At 37.5% G+C, this 20,434-nt stretch overlaps 2 protein-coding genes across 3 annotated transcripts in view; one reads left to right on the top strand and one right to left on the bottom strand.

Annotated features, from left to right (window-relative positions):
- The window catches only part of esyt2b (extended synaptotagmin-like protein 2b), an 860,030-nt gene that overhangs the window by 610,152 nt on the left and 229,444 nt on the right, over positions 1–20,434 (bottom strand). The window lies entirely within an intron of this gene.
- ptprja (protein tyrosine phosphatase receptor type Ja) overlaps positions 1–20,434 on the top strand; it is a 57,514-nt gene that overhangs the window by 18,256 nt on the left and 18,824 nt on the right. The window contains 10 exon segments of the mRNA NM_001136242.1: positions 2,604–2,849; positions 3,444–3,722; positions 3,807–4,067; positions 6,394–6,636; positions 7,487–7,747; positions 14,236–14,490; positions 17,434–17,700; positions 19,050–19,313; positions 19,415–19,675; positions 19,754–20,020. Coding sequence (NP_001129714.1) covers positions 2,604–2,849; positions 3,444–3,722; positions 3,807–4,067; positions 6,394–6,636; positions 7,487–7,747; positions 14,236–14,490; positions 17,434–17,700; positions 19,050–19,313; positions 19,415–19,675; positions 19,754–20,020 — 2,604 coding nt within the window.

Genomic DNA, 20,434 nt, shown 5'->3' with positions numbered 1-20,434 from the left:
GCTCAGATACATTCAAACTGGTATTACTGGGAAATATGATTTAAATTTAAGATAAATGCTTTCTATGAGAATAGATTTTAAAATGTAATTTATTTATGGGATGAAAAGCTGAAAAGAATCCTGAAAAGTAAAATAAATCATGGTTTTCACAGTGATATCTTGCAGAAAAAAAGTGTTTTTTAACTTAATTTTTAAATTGTTTCATTTTTTTAAGACAACCTTAATGATGATAATGAGAACAATAATAGCTAGTAGAAAATAACAAATTTGATTATTTCCAATGTTTCTCATGTTGCACTGAAAATGGAGTTTATTATTTAAAATTTAGCCTGATTTTTTTGATCATAAAAATATTCACAGGTAGAATAATAAATTGGAGTAATATTACACAAGACAACTGGTCCCACTTTATATAAAGTGTCCTTAACTACTATGTACTTACATCAAAAAATGAAATACAGTGTACTTAATGTGTTTATAATGTATTTGAGAACACTTGTAGTGCTTTTGAGTTGGGATAGAGGTTGGGTTATGGACAGGTTTGGTGGTATGGGTTGGTTTAAGGGTGGGTTAAGGTGCAAGGGATGGTCAACAGTGTATTTACAAATGTAATTACAAAAGTTAAATACAGATGTAATTACATAAATGTATTTAATCAAGCATAAGTACACAGTAAATACATGTATTTGCACAATAAGTACATTGTAAAAACTATTAATTCCTATGTAAGTACATATTAGTTAAGGCCACTTAATATAAAGTGGGACCAGACAACTTTTAAACAAAAACAAATGCAGCCTTACATGTAAAATGCAACAAGCTTTTCTGTATTAGAGCTTGACAGTCTTTGGTCACCATCCACTTTCATTGATTGATAAAAATACATCTAAACATCTGTTTAATTATGAGTGAGTAAATAAAGACAGAATATTCATTTTTGCGTCTCTCTTGTCTGACTTGCACTCACTTACACATTTTCATGGATTGACAGGCCCTGAGCCTGTTTTTAACCTGTCTGTGAACTCCATCACTGTGAGCTCAATGATCTTGGCTTGGACGCCTCCGTATGGCAGTAGCCCATATTATAAAGTAGCTTGGGTTGGAAACCTGGCCTTTACTAACCAAACCTCCATGCAAATCTCATCACTTTCACCTGGCACCAAATACAACTTCAATGTTACCTCAGTGGCAACTGATAACAGCACTGAGGGTCGTCCTACTGCGATATCCCAAAATACAAGTGAGTACTGCAGGCAGAAAGAATAGTAGTGTTTCAAGGAGTCTTTACCATATTGGGAAATAAATTGAACCATGGTTTGTACAGTATGTGGATTCTAATGGGCTGAGATGTGATCCTTTGTTACCTTTATGTTTAAATCATGCTTGTTCAGATTGCATTTATTTTAGAACAAATGTGTTTAATACTGACCATTTAATAATAGATTCTTAAAGTTCTCTGCTCAAACACTAGCATACACTGTAAAAAAGCTGGGTTCCACACAATTCCTTCATGTTGTCCCAACACAAATCTATTAAGTTGGCTTAATCGATTTTACAATTTAAGTGGATTGAACATAAAACAATTAAGTTGCCCCCCCCCCCCCCCCCCCCCCCCCAAAAAAAATGTAAGAATTGTGTTGGTTCAACTCATTTCAAATGAGTAGTTTGAACAAACAGCAAAAGTAATTTTTGAATATATAGAAGATGCTAAATCGCTCTCATTATGTCTTTGCCAATAACATATATAACAGTAATAGCAGTATTAAAACTCTAAACACTCTGAATCGCTAGTTGGGAGAAGCACCTTTGCACTATTTGACCAGACAAGCAATAGTTGTCATGCATACAGCAGGGCTACAGTTAGGAAAATACAGTTCTGTAAATTTACAGATTTGAGTTTGGATAAAAAATGTAGTTGTTACTCCTATAAACTTTATGAGATGCTCTGATCTGTCGGCTGATAATCAGATTATTAAGACTATTGGTACACTCAACAAAATATTTAGTTTTGCTCATTCAAACTACTTTAAAATGAGCTAAAACGACTAAATTCTTGAAATTTCATTGGGACAACTTAATTTTTTTATGTTCAGTCCACATAAATTTGTCAAAAGTATTGTCCCTTGTATTGGGACAACATGAATGAATTGTGTGGAACCCTGCATTTTTACAGTGTATTCACAAGATTTAGCTGCTTTCACAAACCGCAGTTAAAGTGGAAAAATTTGAGTTGTCATCATTTACTAGCCCACTGCTTTTTCTTGTTGTACACAAAGGAAGAAAGTTGGAAACTAGTAGCTGTTGGCATCCATGGTATTTTTTTCAAAGACTACACATTACAAAAATTCTTCAAAAAAATCAATCAAGTCTTGATTAGAGCATCTCTTGTGAACATAAACTTCCTTAGGCTCAAACACAGCACTGGCTGCTATATTGCATGGCTTAGTATGCTGATTTGATGTTAAGCAGTACTTCTTATTAACAATCTAGAAAGCATTTGATCAATGAGATTCAATCTTGCTGAACCTAATTCTAATTACTGATCATGTGTTTTTGAATGGTAGTGTATGCATCTTAGTGAAGTTCTAATTGTCTGTGTACAGGTCCAGCACAAGTGCAGAATATCACTGTTGTGAATTACACAAACAGCAGTGTGACAGTAGCCTGGACAGTCCCTGACGGCCATGTGGACTCCTACACGGTGAATTGTTCTACACAGAGCATACCCAACATCAACGACAACAACACGACCATCAGTAGCCTCCCGCCGGGATGTCTCTACAACCTCACTGTCACCTCCATTAGTGGAGTTCTGACGAATGTCTCCAACATAGTGCAGTTCGCCACTAGTGAGTCAGAAAAGCTTCATATAATTTTTTTTCATCAGGCTAATATTTGAAAATATGTCTTTGAAGTGATTGTTTATTCACCTAAACATGAAAAATTAAAGATGTTGTTCACTTTTTTTTCCTTCAGTAGAATATGAATTTTTGGCGATTCATAAAATGAAAACCAATGGTAACTGTGACTTTAAGAATCAACTACAAATACAGGGAGGACAATCCCATTCTGCTTCATACCATGTCAAAATGTTGTTATAAGTTGTAATGTTTGCTAAGGCTGAGGGTTAAAGATAATTTTAGTAACATTTAGACTGCACAGAGCAATCATTCCACTTAATAAAACCTCAAAGTATCACCAGCAGCCACAGATATTAGTTTTGTTTTGCCTGTATATGTTTTATTTTTATTCTAAAAGTAACTTAGAATTTATGAATCACCAAAGATCACAGTTTCATCTAAAAAATTCTTGATGTTCTACTGAAGGAAAATGGATGGCAAGTTGTAGTTAACACATTTAGATTTGGGGGTGAGATATACATTTAATGCATTACTAACATATGAAGCATGATTTTTATTATGCGTATGTGATATTTCCCTCAGAACCTAACCCTCCTGAAGCAGTCCGAGTGAGCGGTCAGACATTTTCATCTATTTCATTGCTGTGGTCAACTCCTTTAAGCATGTCTGGAGTGGCTGTGTCCTATGGAGTGTCATATGTGCCTGTCCAGCCAGGGGTCAACCTACCTCTAACTCAAACCACCTCTTCAAATATGACAAATATTACAAATTTATTATCAGGCACCCAGTACACCATAACTGTGGTCACAAATGGAGTAAACAATCTCAGCAGCTCCTTTATAAACCTCATTGGGTATACAGGTAATGCACAGCACAGCATTTAATCTGAGCTGTCGATCGAGTCTTTTTACATGGTGAATTGTTGTATAATTTGTGTTTCCCCAGTTCCGAAAATCGTGCAAAATCTGGCAGTTTCTAATGTCAGCACTAATTCTGTCAGTCTGACCTGGCTTCCTCCTAATGGGACGTCCAGCCTGTTCTCCTACAATATCAACATCTCTTCACTCGGTCAGACTTTTTATACCACTTCCAACAGTTATCAGATCACGCAGCTGCAGCCTGGGACGCAGTATAATTGCTATGTCACAACACTCATAGTAGCCGGCAACATATCTGGACCCTCACAGTTCATACAGTGTAATACAAGTGAGTCTACATGCTACACATGTAAATGTAAATGGGTACACTGGCGTACATTTGTGTAATGTTTTGTTTAATTATGCATTTAAAATAGTTTTTTAAACATTCAAGCACAATGAATTACAAATTTGGTCCAACAAACATTTACACAATAATTAACAATAAAACAAGGGGGTCACGGTGGCACAGTGGGTGGCATGATCGCCTCACAGCAAGAAGGTCACTGGTTCAAGCCCTGGCAGAGTCAGTTGGCATTTCTGTGTGGAGTTTGCATGATCGCGTGGGTTTCCTCAGGGTGCTCCTGTTTCCCCCACAGTCAAAAGACAATGTGTTATGGGTAAATTGATAAGCTAAATTGGCCGTACTGTATGAGTGTGTGCAAGAGTATATGGGTGTTTCCCAGTGTTGGGTTGCAGCTGGAAGGGCATCTGCTGTGTAAAACATATGCTGGATAAGTTGGCGGCTCATTCCGCTGTGGGGACCCCTGACTAATAAAAGGACTAAGCCAAAAAGAAAATGAATGAATGAATGACAATAAAATATACAATATACAAACAATACATGTAAAATAATAATAAACGCATTTTATCACAAAATTAATATTTTTAAAAATATTTTATATATTGTTGTTATGACTAAATGCACCTGTAGCAGTTGTAATTTTGTATTATAAAGTATTTTTTTCTGCCATTTATTTTTTTGCCAGAAAATTATTAGTTACTTTATGTATCTGTCTAAGTGTTCACTACCTGGGTAGTTCCATATTTAATTTTTTGACTTCACATTTAGTCCTCTAATATAGTCCCCTTGATGGAGTGAATGAAAACAAGTGTGTGAATTTGTGCAATTTGTTTCTGCCTTGCTGGTTGATAAATCCCTCAGACGGATTAAATTTAAAGCATCTTGGGCAGATCATGTATCAGTTAATAATTAGCTAATGTCTGTTAGTAAACAGTATTTTTGTTTCTGTCATGTAGGGCTGCAAGATATATCGTTTTATGTAAATGGTTACATGTCCCAGGACCTACAGAACTGTGTTTAATAAATTTATTTACATGGAATTTATATGATTTATGTAACAACAACAAAATCTTACTTAAATCTACATTTACGTTGTATATAGTAATATACCTGCACATACACTTGTCAATATGTACATTTGCATTTACTACTTACTTCTATTAAAATATTTTTTTTTGTCCTGTCTCTGTAATTCTGTTGCACTGTAGAAGCTCTGTCACGAAAACAAATTCCTCGTATGTTTGAACATACCTGGCAATAAAGCTCTTTCTAATTCTGATTCTGATTTCAAAGCAAAAAAAAGCTTATTTCAAGTACCCCACTAGGAGATAATTTTCTAAAAAAAAAAGCAAAATAATAATAATAATAATAAAACTCTTACCTGACTGCTTAATTTTCACTTTTTTTCTTCTGACTATAAAAGCTAAACAAAATTTTTTACTTGGTCTAAGAATTTTTTTGATATTTGGAAACAAGACAAAACAGATTATTCAATTTCTGTACCTGAATACTGTTAGAGTCTTCAGAAAAAACGTCAAATAGAGCTATCTTGTGAAACTATTCATATTGTAATATTTGTCTCACTAAAATATTACATAAAATATATATATATATATATATATATATATATATATATATATATATATATATATATATATATATATATATATATATTTATATATTTATTTATTTAAAATATATATAAATATATATTTTATTTAGAACATAAATAAAATATCAGATTTCAACAATATCATGCAGCCCTCATTTATGCAAATGTTAATTTGATGATTAAATAAATTATTTAGACTTGCACCAATAGGATGCTATCTTGTGGTCAGACACAGAAATTCACTCAGCGTGAACTCTAGCAGTGTGTTACGGGTACTCTCTAGCTGTTGAGTGTACATTGCATGTTCACTTGTGCATTGTGGTATTGATTGAGGCACTTCAGAGTGGTTCACTGTGGTTTTAGGCACCACTACAATTGGGTGCTTCTTCAAACACTTAAGGGTATAGTGGGTGATTTTTGGATATTAAGTCAAAGTGTGTGACAGATACTTTTGTTTAACCACATAGCAATCGATCAGCTGACTAAACATTTTCCAAAAAACACATTTCAGTATAGGTGTAAACTGTTTGAAACAGTTTTGAAGCTTATGAGTTGTTAAAATCGCATGATCTAGAGGTTTTATGCACTGCATGGCTTTGTTTCTGAGGGAAGTATTTTAGTTTGTGTTTAGGACTTACTCTAGTTCACACCTAATATATGAGTTTAGTACAAAATATAAAAATGTTCATTCTCTTTCAGAGCCCCTGCCAGTGTCTAATTTAAAAGCCATTCCTGTGGGCACCACTGTGATACTCCTGTCCTGGACCCCCAGCACAGCTTTATATCTGTATAATGTGAGTGCAAACGGAACATGGTCAACATACAATAGTAGTGAGGGTGCAAATGTCACTGGCTTGACCCCTGGGAACAACTACACCTTTACTGTCATAACTGTGGCGAATGGATTGAGCTCTGAACCTGTAACCATCTCTGCATTTACGGGTATTACACTTAACATATTATTCAAACACTTTCACATGGTACTTAACCATTTTACTAAATATTTTTCAAATTGCATAGATATATATGGAACTACACATAAATATAAATAAAAAAATAAATAAATACATAAATAAATAAATAAATAAATATATATATATACAGTTGAAGTCAGAATTATTAGCCCCCTTTGAATTTTATTATTTTTTTATTTTTTTCCCAAGTGATGTTTAACAGAGCAAGAAAATTTTCTCAGTATTTCTGATAATATTTTTTCTTCTGGAGAAAGTCTTATTTGTTTTATTTTGGCTAAAATAAAAGCAGTTATCAATTTTTTAATCCCCATTTTAAGGGCAAAATTATTAGCCCCTTTAAGCTATTTTTTTCTGACTGTCTACAGAACAAACCACTGTTATAAAATAACTTGCCTAATAACCATAACCTGCCTAGATAACCTAATTAACCTAGTTAAGCCTTTAAATTTCACTTTAAGCGGTATAAAAGTGTCTTGAAAAATATCTAGTAAAATATAATTTACTGTCATCATGGCAAAGATAAAATAAATCAGTTTTTAGAAAGGAGTTATTAAAACTATTATGTTTAGAAATGTGTTGAAAAAATCTTATCTAAAATAAACAGAAATTAGGTTAAAAAAAATAAACGGGGGCTAATAATTCAGGGTGGCTAATAATTCTGACTTCAACTCTATATATAGAGTATATATATATATATATATATATATATATATATATATATATATATATATATATATATATATATATATATATATATATATATCATATTATATCATATCACACACTTACAGGAAACGTTCTTTGTTTTTGTGTTACAGGGCTTGGTAAAGCAATCATTATTTCTGCGATTGGCAATACACAAACTATGACAGTGCAGTGGACACCGCCTGCCGGTACAGTGAGTTTATACAGCGCCAGAATCTTGCTTATGGATGGAACGGTTTTAAATACAAAGAACCAGACGAAAACCACAAGCATGATGTTCTCAGACCTGCTGCCTGGTACTCAGTACTCGGTCATTGTGAGCAGCATCAGTGGACCCGTAAAGCAGGACAGCGACAGTGTGACAAATGCCACTCGTAAGAACCTTCAAACACATGGAATAAGTTCCTTTTAATTACTTGTATACAATGCACGCATTAAAAACACACACTCTTATTTTGATGTATATTTATTTGACTACATGTTGGCTGTGGTTAAAAAGAGGAAGTGAAACATTTGCTTTCAGAAACAAAGCGCTGACTAGTTTGTTTTAATTAGGGACTTTTGCATTTTTGCAAGTTGTATTTGAGGGTAAATCACATTGTTCACACAGTTGTGCAGTTGGAGAGATGTTGTGGAAGGTTAATATAGTTTCTAAAGACGTACTTGGAAAAAAAGAAAAGCCTAGTTGGGATGTAACTTACTACTATTTTGTGATGCCATACTGTGGTGTTTACAGTACTAAGGGGAAACGGTTTTTGTCTACCATTGCATTGTTAGGTAGCTAAAATGCCAGAAAAGCTTTTTTTAGTTGAGACTAAGAAGCTTTGGTTGCTTTATCACAGTAACATAGCTATGTTGGCACAACATGCAGTGGTGGTTGGTGCTGTGTTTGTACTGCTGATTACTGATGGCTGACTCAAAAAAGTACAGTTTTACCCAAAGTACCTAAACATTTAAGAACTATCAGCACCTATAGTAAGCTAGTTTATCTTAAAATGTTTAGCATTACAGCTAGCTTTGCATGTTGTAATTGCATTTCTTTCTAAATATTAATTCGTTGAGAAGGCAGTCGTAACAGTTCATACAAACATCTCTTTAAGACATTTTTTTTTATAGAACTACATTTTTGTATTGAATTTGTGCTTATTTTTTTGGTGCATTGTTTGTCTGCATTTGTTAACTTTGTTTGCAAGAATATGATGAATTATCCAGAGGTGGGTTGAACCATGCTGATTTGAAGAGAGTGAACTAGAATTCCTAGAAAAGAAGGCAAAATGTTTAATTAAAGCGCTGTCAAAACGGATCCTAAAACAGACATGTTAGCTGTGCTTTCCCGGGCAGCTCCGCGGCCGGACCAACTAGAGGGGTGCTACATAAAGGACCAGAGGGCAAAGCCTTCGAAGCCTCTCGTCCCCTTCTTCCCGGAGGTGCACAGTAGGCTCATGCAGTCTTGGAGGGCACTTTTTTTCTGCTCGTGCTGCACGTCCCTCCGCCCTCACCACTCTTGATGGTGGAGCGGCCAGGGGGTATGTGGCGATTCCTCAGGTCAAGCGCTCGATTGCGGTCAATCTTTGTCCGCGTGGCGCATCTTCTTGGTGGGGTCCGCCTCGTCTCCTGTTCAAAGCCTGTAAGTTATCTGCCTCCCACGGAGATAGAGCTTACAAGGCTGTGGGGCAGGCTGCTTCCGCCTTGCACGCGATGGCAACCTACCAGCGCTACCAAGCGCAGGCGCTGACCGAGCTGCACAAGGGTGGGTCCAACCCAGGCTTGTAAGCTTCGCACCGCAACCGACTATGCTCTTTGGACCACTAAGTCCGCTGCGTGTGCGTTGGGGAGGACGATGTCCACATTAGAGGTCCAGGAGCGCCACCTCTGGTTAAAACTTGGCTGATATGCACCAAGTCGACAAAGTCCACTTTCTTGACTCCCCCATATCCCAAGCTGGTCTGTTCGGCGACACCGTCTGTGAATTCACCCACGAATTCAAGGCGGTGAGAGAGCAGTCTAATGCGATGTGTAATGTCACCTATCGGCGGGACCGTTAGCCCGCTCCGCACGCCTAACCATCCATTTCTGCTGCTCCTTGCCGTAGACGCCTGCCTACGAGAGCTGCCCCGCCCCCGCACACGCCTCTGGCGAAGCGAGCGCGTTGAGCACCTCGAACGCAGGCAGCCCCCCCTGCCCAGAGCGCCGCTAAGTCCGGTAAACGAACTGCGAAGCGTCCCTGGGACAGGTCATCTGGAAAAGAGGGAACTTGCTCTTTCCCCGCGGGGCCCCATTTCCAACGGCACTTTTTACTGCCATGAAAACATCAATGAAAGAGCACTTTTCCACATACCCGGATGTGACAGCCTGAAATCTGCCAGTCTGAGTAGCTATGCTTCTAGCTCGCAGGTTCGGTGCATTTCGCCAGTTGCTCACGAGTGCTGGGAGGACGGTCTCCTTTCTCCCACCCCTCGAGCCTCCTCTCCGGAGTTTGGGTGTGGAGTGAGAGCAAACCTCTCGCCTCCAGCTCTTCCGCGGGACCTTCGCGCTTCCCGGATCAGCACACCCACTCCGCGTTGCCCCACTGCTGGTACGTCAGCGATTGTAGTGATGAGTCCATTAGCGAGAGCTTTGCCTGCCTGGTTAGCGTGGGCCAGCCCTTTGCGGTGGCTCATGCACACAATCAGAGTCGGTTATGCAATTCAGTTCGCAAAACGGCCCCCCAAGTTCACGGGTGTGTATTCACCAGGGTCAGCCCCCTGTCCGGCCCTGTCTTGCGAGAGGAGATTGCTGTCCTCCTGGCAAAGGATGCAATCGAGCCGGTCCCTCCAGCCGAGATGGAGAGCGGGTTTTACAGCCCGCACTTTATCGTGCCCAAAAGAGAGGTGGGTCACAGCCAATCCTAGATCTGCGCGTTTTGAACCGCTGCCTGCACAAGCTGCCGTTCAGAATGCTCACACAGAAGCTCATTGCAGCAATAGACCTGAAGGACGCGTGTTTCCATGTCTCCATTCTTCCTCGCCACCGTCAGTTTCTGCGGTTTGCGTTTGAAGGTCGAGCTTGGCAATACAAAGTCCTCCCCTTCGGGCTCTCTTTGTCTCCGCGGGTCTTCACCAAGCTTGCGGAGGGTGCCATAGCGCCCCTTCGGCTCGCGGGCATCCGCATACTCAATTATCTCGGCGACTGGCTGATTTAGCCCACTCTCGGGAGCAATTGATTGTGCACAGGGACAAGGTGCTCCGGCACCTCCACCTGTTAGGGTTTCAGATCAACCGAGAAAAGAGCAAACTCGCCCCCGTGCAGAGGATCTCTTTTCTCGGGCTGGAGCTAGACTCGGTCACCATGACAGCGTGCCTCTCCAGAAAGCGTGCTCAGCTGATGCTGAACTGTCTTAGAGAGCTCGACAGCAAAATAGTGGTCCCACTGAAATTATTTCAGAGGCTCCTGGGGCATATGGCATCTGCAGCTGCTGTCACGCCACTCAGATTAATCCATATGAGACCACTCCAGCACTGGCTTCACGATCGAGTTCCCAGACAGAGTTCCCATTTTTAAGATTTCTGTCCCTGAAGACAGCTCTGCTGGTCGCGTTGGTATCGATTTAGTGGGTCGGGGACCTAAAGGCATTTTTCGGTCAGTGACTCGTGCCTGTAATTCGGGCTGCCTTACTCTCATGTTCCTGAGACCCCGCCCGGGATATGTGCCCAAGGTTCCTACCACACAGTTTTAATACCAGGTAGTGAGCCTGCAAGCGCTGCCCCTGGAGGAGGCACACCCAGCCTCTTTCTTTTTTTTTCTTTTCTTTTTCCAGTTCGCGCTTTGCGTATTTATCTGGACCGCACTCAGAGCTTAGATCCTCTGAGCAGCTCTTCGTCTGCTTGGCGGTCGGCAGCAGGAAAGTGCCGTATCGAAACAAAGGTTGGCCCACTGGTTAGTGGATGCAATTTCCCTCGCTTACCAGAGCCAGGGCGAGCTGTGTACCCCGAGAGCGTGCGCACTCCACTCGCGTGCACGCGGCGCCTCTCTAACAGACATCTGTAGAGCTGCGGGCTGGGCTACACCTAATACATTTGCAAATCTGTGAGTGGAGCCGGTTTTCTCAAGGGTATTAGATAACCCTTGGTGAATGAGGAAACAACTCCGTGAAGGTGTTGAAACACGCTTGCTGCGCCATTCTCGCTAACACGGAGATACGTGCGATTTTTCATTTGTCAGTAAAGTTCCCTGTTAGGTGAGCCCTGCTGATTCCTCCGAGGCCCCCTGCACTGACTCAGCGGAGGAGTCACTCGCTGGCCCATTACGTTGTTGGTCTACCCACTGGTTAGCCCGCGTTTTGGGTATAGGTGCCAGCTATGCGTGATCCCCACTAGGCGATCCCATATGCTTATTCAGCCACGGTGCAGTCCCCCCTCACGGGCAGACCCGTGTCTTCCCTCTCCGCTAACCATCTTATTATATACGTACTCCCCCTTCTCAGGGCTAGTCCATATATTCAGCGCAGCAGCAGCTCAGGATATGGCCTGGTCCCGGATATAGAAACCTTGGGATCATCTCGTCGCTGGTCTTGGATCCAATCAGTGGCTCCGCATAATCTGAGGACCTCGGGATGAGTATCCCCAGGTGGAAAAAGAGGATAGAGAGAATCATTAGCGTAGCTGCTGTTCATAGTGTATATAATCAAGATGCAGAAGCCTGTGTGGAACCCGCTAAGTGATGCATTGAGTGTATGCTTTACTAAACAGATAGGTCTTTAATCTAGTTTTGAACTGGGAGAGTGTGTCTGAGCCTCGGACGTTATCAGGAAGGCAATTCCAGATTGTAGGAGCAATAAAGAAGAAGGCTCGACCTCCTTTACTCGATTTTGCTATTCTAGGTACTACCAGAAGCCCTGAGTTTTGAGATCCTAAAGAGCGAGTTGGATTGTAGGGAAACAGAAGGTTGGTTAGATAAACAGGAGCTAGATTATTTAGAGCTTTATAGGTGAGAAGTAATATTTTAAATTCAATACGAAACAGGCAGCCAGTGTAAGGAGAATAAAAAGGGGAGATATGATCATATTTTCTAGACCTGGTAAGAACTCTGGCAGCTGCATTTTTTGTACTAATTGAAGTTTGTTAATAGAGGATGCTGGGCAGACCAGCAAATAAAGCATTACAGTAATCCAGCCTCGAAGTCATAAAAGCATGGACTAGCTTTTCTGCATCTGAGATGGATAGCATATTTCGTAATATAGCGATATTTCTCAAAAAGCAGTTTTTGTGACATGGGATATATGGTTTTCAAAAGTTAGATTGCTGTCTAATATGACACAAAGATGTTTTATAGTAGAGCTAACGCTAACTTTGTATCCCTCTAATTGTAAATTGAGTTGCGAGATCTGCTGTGTACAAGATTTAGGCCCAATAAGTAATAATTCTGTTTTGTCTGAGTTTAGGAGAAGAAAACTGTTGGTCATCCAGTCTTTAATGTCTTTGATACACTCAGTTAGTTTAGACAGTTGAGACGTCTCGTCAGGTTTAGTTGAAATATATAATTGAGTATCATCTGCATAGCAGTGAAAGCTGATCCCATGTCTTCTAATAATGTCTCCCAGAGGTAGCATGTAAATTGTAAACAGCAAAGGGCCTAAAACTGATCCTTGAGGCACCCCATACTTTACTGGGCTGACTTGTGAAGGCTGTCCATTAATATTCACAAACTGCTAACGGTCAGTTAAGTATGACTTAAACCATTATAGAGCCTGTCCCTGGACACCTGTAGACTTTAAGCGATTTATGAGGATATTGTGGTCAATGGTGTCGAATGCCGAACTAAGATCAAGTAAACTAATAGCGAGACGCACCCTCGGTCAGCAGCTAAGAGTAAATCATTGGTTATTTTCACTAATGCGGTTTCTGTACTGTGATGAGCCCTGAAACCTGGCTGAAACACTTCAAAAATATTGTTCATCTGCAGAAAGGAGCATAATTGAGTAGAAACAACTTTTTCTAGTATTTTAGACATAAATGGAAGATTTGAAATAGGCCTATAGTTAGCTAAGTTTTTGGGGTCCAGTTGCGGTTTCTTAATAATAGGCTTAAAAACAGCTAGCTTGTAAGAGTTTGGAACATGGCCTATAGATAAAGAAGAGTCGATAATGTTAAGAAGAGGCTCTCCTATTGCAGGTAGCAGCTCTTTCAGTAATTTTGTTGGAATTGAGTCCAGCATACACGTAGCTGGTTTAGAGCTATTTATAATTTTATCTAGCTCTTCCTGTTCTATGATTTTGAAGCAGTGTAGGTTATTATTATGATTCAATCGGACCGAGGAGGGGAACAGAAATGCTATATAGCATCGCCATAATGGTTGTTCCTTAGCTGTAAGCGTCAGTCTCTTCAGCTTAAAAGGATGGCGTTTCCTTGCTTCCCTGTGCTTATATGCGGAGCTAATGGGCAATGAGGCACACGTGCGCAAGCTTACGCTGCCAATTCATTTGGCATTTCAATACTCTTAGCATTGAAGTTCCCCTCCTCGGAGATATATATATATATATATATATATATATATATATATATATATATATATATATATATATATATATATATATATATTTTTTTTTTTTTTTTTTTAAGCTCCCCAATTTAATTCCTAATATTCAAAAATGCAATTACAATTAGTAACACTAGGGAATACTTTGTACTTCAATGGCTTGTCATACTGTAGGTAACTGGAAAAAAATATTTTGTGTGCAGAGACATAATGTGACTTTCTACACCTCTTTACTGGTGTGTTTTAAAAAGACACCAGTCCGATTGATAACATCTGAAAAATTATGCTTGCATCAGGAAATATGTTTGTCTATGTTTGTATCACACCTATGATTACATTGTCATTTCAGTTCCTACTCCTCCTGGCGAGATCAGCACAACGCAGAGCACAAACACACTGAACATCAGCTGGGCTCAACCACTCAACATGAGCTCAGTATCTTACTACTTTCTCTTGCAATACAACAACAGCACTCTCATAAATTGCAGCCAAAACTACACCTCTCTGACAGGCCTCAATGCTGGTTTCCCATACAACATCATCATGTGGACTGTTGGTGCAATGAATTACTCAAGCTCTTCTAAGAGTCTCACTGCATTTACAAGTAAGCAGTTTGCAATTATTCATGATTAATCGTATTAACGACTTTCTTGCTATAAATGAGATTTTATTAGTTGTGTATAGACATCAGTTCACTTCAATTACAAGAACCACAAAGAAAAATGAATAAGATTTTTATTTATTTTTCCAGATGCAAATCATGTACCTTCAGTGTAAAAACGTCTTAAACTGTCTAAAATTTCAAAACCTTAACTTCAGGTCTGAAAAAGTCCTAAAAATTTATAAAAATTTAATGATATATTGTGTTGTAGGTCTTAAATTGTTTTAAACAGGTCTTAATTTTGCTTTGTCCAAGTAAAGCTACTCAATTTGGGCTGATATCCATCTAATGACCAACACATCCCTATAAAATCCAATTTTTTATTTTTCTATAATTTTTTTTATAGCAAAGAGATAATTCACAACAGCTGTTAGACATTTTTACAGCAAATTCCTCAAATAATTTCCTTAATCAGGGAAAAATAAACTTAAAGCAATTACACGATTCCTCACGATAATACAAGACCATTCAAAACATCTTATCCCTGTAAAAGTCTAAAATTTCATTCTTGATGGTCTTAAAGGGGTCTTAAATTGACCCGATGATTTTTTTTATTATTACAATTTTTTAAGTTAATTTATTAAGTTCTTCAAGTGTGTATCGCTTTTCATAATAATTATTGTTTTAAAGCAGCTTCATAAAAGGTGCACATCATCACATTACAGTCAATATCAAAAAAGGTAAGGAGTTGTGTATAGGGAAGAAATAAACATAGTTAGCCCGCAGTTATACAGTCTATAGTTTCTCTCCAAAAAGGGTATATATATATAAATATAAATATATATATATATATATATATATATATATATATATATATATATATATATATATATATATATATATATATATATATATATATATATATATATATATATATATATATATATACACACAGTTGAAGTCAGAATTATTAGCCCCGTTTTGATTTTTTATCCCTTTTTAAAATATTTCCCAAATGATGTTTAACAGTGCAAGGAAATTTTCACAGTATGTCTGATAATATTTTTTCTTCTCGAGAAAGTCTGATTTGTTTTTATTTTGGCTAGAATAAAAGCAGTTTTTAGTTTTTTAAAAGCCATTTTAATGTCAAAATTATTAGCCTCTTTAAGCAATTTTTTTCCTGATAGTCTACAGAACAAATCATCGTTATACAATAACTTGCCTAATTACCCTAACCTGCCTAGTTAACCTAATTAACCTAGTTAAGCCTTTAAATGTCACTTTAAGCTGTATAGAAGTGTCTTGAAAAATATCTAGTTAAATATGATTTACTGTCATTATGGCAAAGATAAAATAAATCAGTTATTAGAGATGAGTTATTAAAACTATTATGCTTAGAAATGTGTTAAGAAAATCTTCTTTCCGTTAAACAGAAATAGGGGAAAAAAATAAACAGGGGTGCTAATAATTCAGGGGGGCTAAAAATTCTGACTTCAACTGTATATAAACAGAATTTGCACTAAGGATAGGAGGGTTTTTAAAAAAAAACCTGCACGTGCAAAAGACATAAAAACGGTCTCTGAAGCAATTTGTTGGTGTGTTACTATGTGTTAGTGTTCATCACAGTTTAATAGTTTGGTCATTTCTCCAGAGTTTACAGCAACTCTTTCACAATTAATGCTACAAACTCACTTGCTTTACGTTTTATCAGTTTAAGATTCCAGCGCAATACACAGCAGAAACTCAATGTTTTTTTTTCTCTTTTAGCTAAGTTTTTTTTAAGTATACTGTACATGTTCTTGCACAGAAACACAGGCTGAATGCATGTAACATAATGTCAGATTAGCCATATTTAACAGTTAGTTAACCCAGTGTCAAAAGTGAATGTACACATTGGTGGATGACAGCAGCCAAAATTACATTTATCCTGAAATTACACATCTTATACTAAAATAATGTGTATATTAATAATATCAACCTTCATCTTTCTTTAAGGTTTTGATTGCTTGGCTCTGAGAATAGCTTAGTATTTTATACAGATGTATGGGATTTTAAAGTGTTACAATAGGGGATTTATTATTTACAACGAAAACCGAATGAACCAACAATTTTGTGAACTGTCCCACTCCTAATTTGCACATACATTGTATATTTGATGAACAGATTAACATCATTCCATTTACCTAAACTTATGATCACTGTTTATGTGTTAAAATTGTTCTTTATTATATGTGGATAAACCAGATGTAAATCTGATTATAATATCTCTTTAGAATATTTGTTTCAATCCCCTTTATTCATATAATTTATAATACTCACAAACTGTATATATCTGTAGTGTGTCCTAAGTGTCCCACACATGTTCCAGGTATAGAACAACGCAGGAGTTACAGATATTTGCCATTAGTTTCCTCTAGATTTTGAGATGGTGAACATTTGTAAAAAAACAAGTATGGTAAACAAGTTGATTATACATTAAATGTTTTGCTCTAAAGCATAATTTAGATACATCCTCGTAAGAAACTTAAATTTTGAAGCTGTTATTTTTATTTTATAATTTTTTTGTTATTATTTAGAACATTTATGGTGCATATCTGTGCAGTTTATGTTATAGAACAATTTAATACAATATTTATTTATAAAGCACATTTAAAAACAATTGAAGTTGACCAAATTTCTGCACATAGGAGTACTAAAGACAGTGAAGAATAAAAATGTACAAAGAAAACAATAAATAAAAGCAATAAAAAACAGTAATCGAGTAGTATTATAATGAGAGAAAAGAGATCAAACTTTTTAAAAACAAAAAACTTTTTAAAACAAAACCTTTTAGTACTGTTTAGTAATGCTTACCACACAACCTCCTACATCAATCCTTGTTGTGGTGTGGCCCATTTTTGACCAGAACATGGCTTAATTGTACATGTTTTTGTGAATGATTTTCAGATCCTTCTGTTGTGACTAATGTGACAGTGAATGAATTCACCGAGACCAGTGTAACTCTAAGCTGGCAGCAGAATGATCCTCAGCAGTCTGGTTACTCCTACCTGCTCAACTACAAAACAATTAATGGGACGTCTAACCAGACGACCGTGAACAACAACACTGTGAAGCTGGAGCAACTACAGTCGGCCAGTCAATACAATATCAGCATTATCGCCCTGACACCAGGCGGCACCAAATCTGATCCCCAGTTTATAACTGCCTGCAGTAGTGAGTATCTGCGCTCCTCATGACACCAGTAAATGTTTTGACATATCCTGCTATAACACATATCATAAATTTATCAAATAATATTTACAATAAAATATGGCAGCTGAGTTTGCCCAAATTTTACCAATACAAATGCAGTAGGAAAATAAAAATATAAAAAAAATGTACCATTTTACACTAAATTACTGTACTTTATTAATTGGTAGTCATACACAATTTTACGTACTAACATCTACACAGCAGAACCCTGTTACACATAACAATAAGCATGTGTGGGAGATGAATCATATAATGTACCAAATCTCATCACAAACAGTTTTTTCCACAAGCAGAGAAGCATAGTAATATACACAAGTGCTCAGTGTCATTCACGTACAGTAACTACTAAATACCATTATGGTAACACACATGACACTAAAGTAACACAATAAACAGTTTTTATCAACATTAGATGTAACAAAAAACTATAAAGAATCATTTTAATGTCAACAAAAAGCAAAAGAAGTCAAGTGTCATGTAGGGAAATCGAGGAAAGGGATTTTAGGGTTATTTACCAAATACAGTTGGATCCATAAATATTTGGACATCGACACAAATCTAACATTTTTGGAACGCAAAGACATCACCAGATGCTGGGTTTCATTCCTGGTGGTGCTCTGCCAGGCCTTTACAGGAACTGTCTTCAGTTCTTGCTTGTTCTTGAGGTATTTTCCCTTCAATTTTGTCTTCAGCAAGTGAAATGCATGCTCAATCAGATTCAGATCAGGTGATTGACTTGGACATTGCATAATATTTTACTGCTTTCCCTTCAAAAACTCTTTGGTTGCTTGTGCAGTATGCTTTAGGTCATTCTCCAACTGCACTGGGAAGCGTTGTCCAGTGAGTTCTGAAGCATTTGGCTTTATATGAGCAGAAAATACTGCCTGAAACACCTCATCCTGCTGCTTTTGTCAGCAGTCACATCATCAGTAAATACAAGTCAACCAGTTCCACTGACAGCAGTACATGCCCACGCCATGTCACTACTACCACCATGCTTCACTGCTTAGGATCATGAGCAGTTCCTTTCCTTCTCCATACTCCTCTCTTCCCATCACGCTGGTACAAGTTGATCTTGGTCTCATCTATCCATAGGATGTTGTTCCAGCACTGAAGGCCTTTTTGATGTTCAAATTGATTTTCATTTCAAATCAGTTGTGTTTTTGTATAGAGCCAAAATTGTTAAAATTGTGTTGATGTCCAAATATTTATAGACCTAACTGTATTAATACAACTTACTGTTAACCAATTACAGTTTTTAACCATTGAAATCACAGACATTTTTTTACAGTCTTTGTTTTTTTTTTCAGGGCCAAATCGTGTTAACAACGTGAGTTCTGTGGCTTTGAATGTTTCCACTGTGAGGTTGAGCTGGGCTCGTCCTTTGCAATACAACCAGTTAGTTTCCTACCAAGTGTTAGTTTCCAACTGCACAAAAAACAGCATGAACATGTCTACTTCCACTGAAATGATCACTGTGACAAACTTGCAGCCTGGCACACTGTGTCAGATCAGTATATATAGTGTGGCATGTGGCCTTCTGGGACAACCAGTGAACACCTCTGTCCTCACAAGTATGTAATCAACCACACACACACACAGAGTCAATCAAACACAAAAATGTCTTTAGTATGGGCAGAAAGAATTATTTTGCTCTCTCTATCTCTTTCAACAGTGCCATCTACAGTGCAACCAGTTGTTAATAGTCAAGGCTCTAATAACTCTCTTCTGGTGTTGTGGAGTCACCCTGATGGTGGTCTTGATATGTATATTTTGAACATCAGCAGTGATGGATGGAGCGACTTTAGTTTCCTCAACAGCACTGAAAACAATTACACCTTCACTCAATTAAAAGCAGCAACACTCTACACAGTCACTCTCACGACTGTCAAAGGATCCTTTCAGGAAACATCAGGGGCAGTAGTTAGCGCTACCTGTGAGTATGAAACCCTTAAACACAGCAGATATTTATAGGTCTGCGTTATTTATAGGTGCTGATTGTGTGTGTTTTCAGATCCAAACAGCCCAGGGATGATTACGGTTTTGTTTAAGAACACCCATTCAGTGCTTTTACATTGGGATATCGCTCAGAACATGACGCCTGGCAGCTTCAACTACAGCCTGTCCTTCTGGTCAAGCAAAAACAACAGTCTGTATCTCACTCCCAATAACACTTTGCTTTTGGATGGACTACAATCTGGAACGCCCTATAACGTTTCTTTGGCTACTGTGGGGCCATTGAATTTGCAGAGTGAATCTATGAGATACAATGTAACTACAAGTAAGTTTACAATTATAATTATAGTGTATAATTATATTGTGCTGTATTTTGCTAAACCGCCATGAAAAACAGAACACAATAAGGTCAATAAGATTATTTATTATTTCAATTTCAGCACTATTCAGGAAAATGTTAAAATACTTTGATTTGGATAACATTTAAAGACCAAATTAATAGATCAACACATTTCTAATTAAAAAAACTAATTTATATAATAATTAATATTCAGGGTCACACAGAATCTGCAAACATTTTGTAACTATTTTTGCGCAGAACTTAAAAAAAGTGCAGCTTAAAACTTATGCAGAATGATTTTAGGAGTATCGTAACTTAAAACTTAATATATTAATTAAAAAAGGTATTATTTTTTATTTAATTTATTATTTAATTATTATTTGTATTAATTATTTTATT

This window comes from Danio rerio, chromosome 7 (genome assembly GCF_049306965.1).
Source record: "Danio rerio strain Tuebingen ecotype United States chromosome 7, GRCz12tu, whole genome shotgun sequence".
NCBI lineage: Eukaryota > Metazoa > Chordata > Actinopteri > Cypriniformes > Danionidae > Danio > Danio rerio.
Note: the sequence above shows the minus strand (reverse complement) of the source record. Positions and strands in the feature narration are given on the sequence as shown.